Source organism: Triticum urartu, chromosome 5A, assembly GCF_056163025.1.
Source record: "Triticum urartu cultivar PI428250 chromosome 5A, HENAU_Tu73, whole genome shotgun sequence".
Classification (NCBI taxonomy): domain Eukaryota; kingdom Viridiplantae; phylum Streptophyta; class Magnoliopsida; order Poales; family Poaceae; genus Triticum; species Triticum urartu.
This window is the reverse complement of record NC_141877.1, coordinates 461,118,319-461,120,587: the sequence shown is the minus strand read 5'-3', so window position 1 is coordinate 461,120,587 and position 2,269 is coordinate 461,118,319. Positions and strand designations below refer to the sequence as shown.

General features: G+C 51.8%; 1 protein-coding gene across 1 annotated transcript; it reads right to left on the bottom strand.

Moving 5' to 3' along the window:
• Window positions 1-437: 437 nt before the first annotated feature.
• LOC125556246 (uncharacterized) lies at window positions 438-1,090 on the bottom strand. The gene has a single exon (XM_048719018.2). The coding sequence runs from the start codon at window positions 987-989 to the stop codon at window positions 618-620; it is 372 nt and encodes a 123-aa protein (XP_048574975.2). The 5' UTR covers window positions 990-1,090; the 3' UTR covers window positions 438-617.
• Window positions 1,091-2,269: the final 1,179 nt, after the last annotated feature.

The window sequence follows — 2,269 nt, the reverse complement described above, 5'->3', positions numbered from 1 at the left end:
TGCCGGTGGTCTTCATGGCTGGAAGTTGCGAGGTAGATTCTCTGGTTTGTGACAGGTTGGTTGTTTATGCTTCCTCTCGCTGGATTTTGGCGTTCGTTTTATCTGCAGCAAGGTGCGTGGAACTTTAACCGGAATTGTATCCGCGTAAATAAATCCTTGCATGCATGAGACGAGAAGAGGAGACAAGATTCATGACGGATACGGTCGATGGAATCTATCCTCGCACAAGAAATCGCGTATTGACATCTCCGAGGTGGCGTGCCGACTTAATTGGTCTGCGCAAATAAATGTTGTTTTAGATCGGTGCAAGCTTTCGTTAGTCTGGCCTCTGCATCAGAGGTGCCGATGAGTGTAGATCAAATCAATTTAAGCACTTAGATTTTGAGCCCATTAGGAGCACGTACGCGACCCGAACGAGGACATACAACCAGTGCAAGTTGGAAGCTCAAAGCTCTTGGAAGATGTTTTTTCTAGACGCAAACTGTTACAGTGTTACACTATGCTGTAGACATGCTTTGCCAGCGATTTTACATTACCACTTTATTCATTTTTTCCCACGCGGCACTGAGCACTACGTGGATAACCTCCTCGAGCTAGCTAGACAGCCTAGCCATGAACTACGGCACGCCGTGGCGGTTGATGGCGTCGGTGGCAGCCTCGTCGTCGTCGGTGCGGCGAACGCCAGCGCCTCCTCCCTGGGCACCCCGCTGCGGCTGCTGGCGCCCGTGCAGATTCAGGTGCTGAGTCGGGAGCGCGGTGCCGGGGATGGTGGGCGCGTCGGTGCCGGAGCCGTGGGGGACGTCGGAGACGGGGAGGTGGCCCTGCGCGCCGTAGGCACGCATCTTGTAGTCCTCCAGGCCGTCGTCCTTGTTGTACTGCACGTACGGGCTCGTCTCCGTCGGTAGCTGCACCGAGTCGGCTCCCTCGCCGGCGCCGGCGCCTGCGGCCTTCCGCTCCTGCTGCTCCCGCCTCTCCTTCGCCGCCTCCATTGCTCACGTGCGGATTGCTCTGGTTTTTCTGGATTGGATGCTCGATCTGATGACAGCGAGTGAGTTGTGTCCCTATCCAACACGGCGTGGTCGCCCATGGATTTATACGAGCTAGGCATGGGACGGTGGAGTCGATCTGATCACGTGAGCTGCTGCAGGTCCCGAGGCCACCTAAGCCATTGCAGGACACGCGGTGGCAAGCGGAGGGTGCGGCTACGTCTACGCGTGGCGTGCGACGGTGCTTGGGCGACACGTAGCTCGAGTCGACTAGGCCGGGTACACTGATCTGCGCCGCAGAAAACGGCGCACACGCCAGGGCGACGACGCTGTACCGGTTGAGTCAGATGAAAAAAAACAAAAATTAAGTGTAACCTTTGTGGGTAACATTTGTCGTTTAATTTATGGGAAAAGCTCCCCTCCAGCCGGCGGAAAACTTCAATGCGTCCTCCACCTTTGCTGAACAACACGTGTCCTCATGGTCCATCTCTCTTCCTAACCTTATCTCTTCTACAAGCTCTTTCCTCTACTCATTTCTTCCATTTATTAATTTGCAACCGCTTACATCAGTCGTCTTCTACAAAGCACGAATGGTGTTTGCTAGCAATGATGGACTTTCCAAGTCCAGCAACCGGCCATGATAACGGCGGTGAGTGACGTGCCTGGAGCATTGAAATTACGAGCTGCACCACCACGCACACCACAACCGCGACTGACGAGACGTCTGAAACACAGGTAGCTGCCATCTGACGCCAACGGCCAGTTCGGCCGTAGCCGGCCATGGCGCCACCACCTCAAGCTCCTCCTGCTGCCGAAACCTTCTCCAACATGTCGAGGTCTTTATTTGCAAAAAAACAAAAAAAACTGCAACATGATCCTAGTTGCAAAAAAATTCTGGAACACGACCATGTTACAAAAGAATTCTATCGATCTTTACATTTTCCGCAACAAGACCTCTGTTGCAAAAAAAATCTGCAACAAGACCTCTGTTGCAAAAAATAAAAAATAAAATACATTGCCTAAATTTCTGCAACAAGACCCTTGTTGCAAAAATTCCCGCAACGAGACCTTTGTTGCAAAAATTCCTGCAACAAGACCTTTGTTGTGAAAAATAAAAACATATAGGCTCGAGTGATTGCAAGAAGCTTGCTGTCGCGGATGGTCTTCTACAACACCAATCTTATTGCAAAGAAGTGGCTACTTACGCAGGTATATCTGACGGCCATTAATGTGTCGATCGAGTGGTTAGCGAGGCAGCGGATATTTTTTTATTATCCACCGGC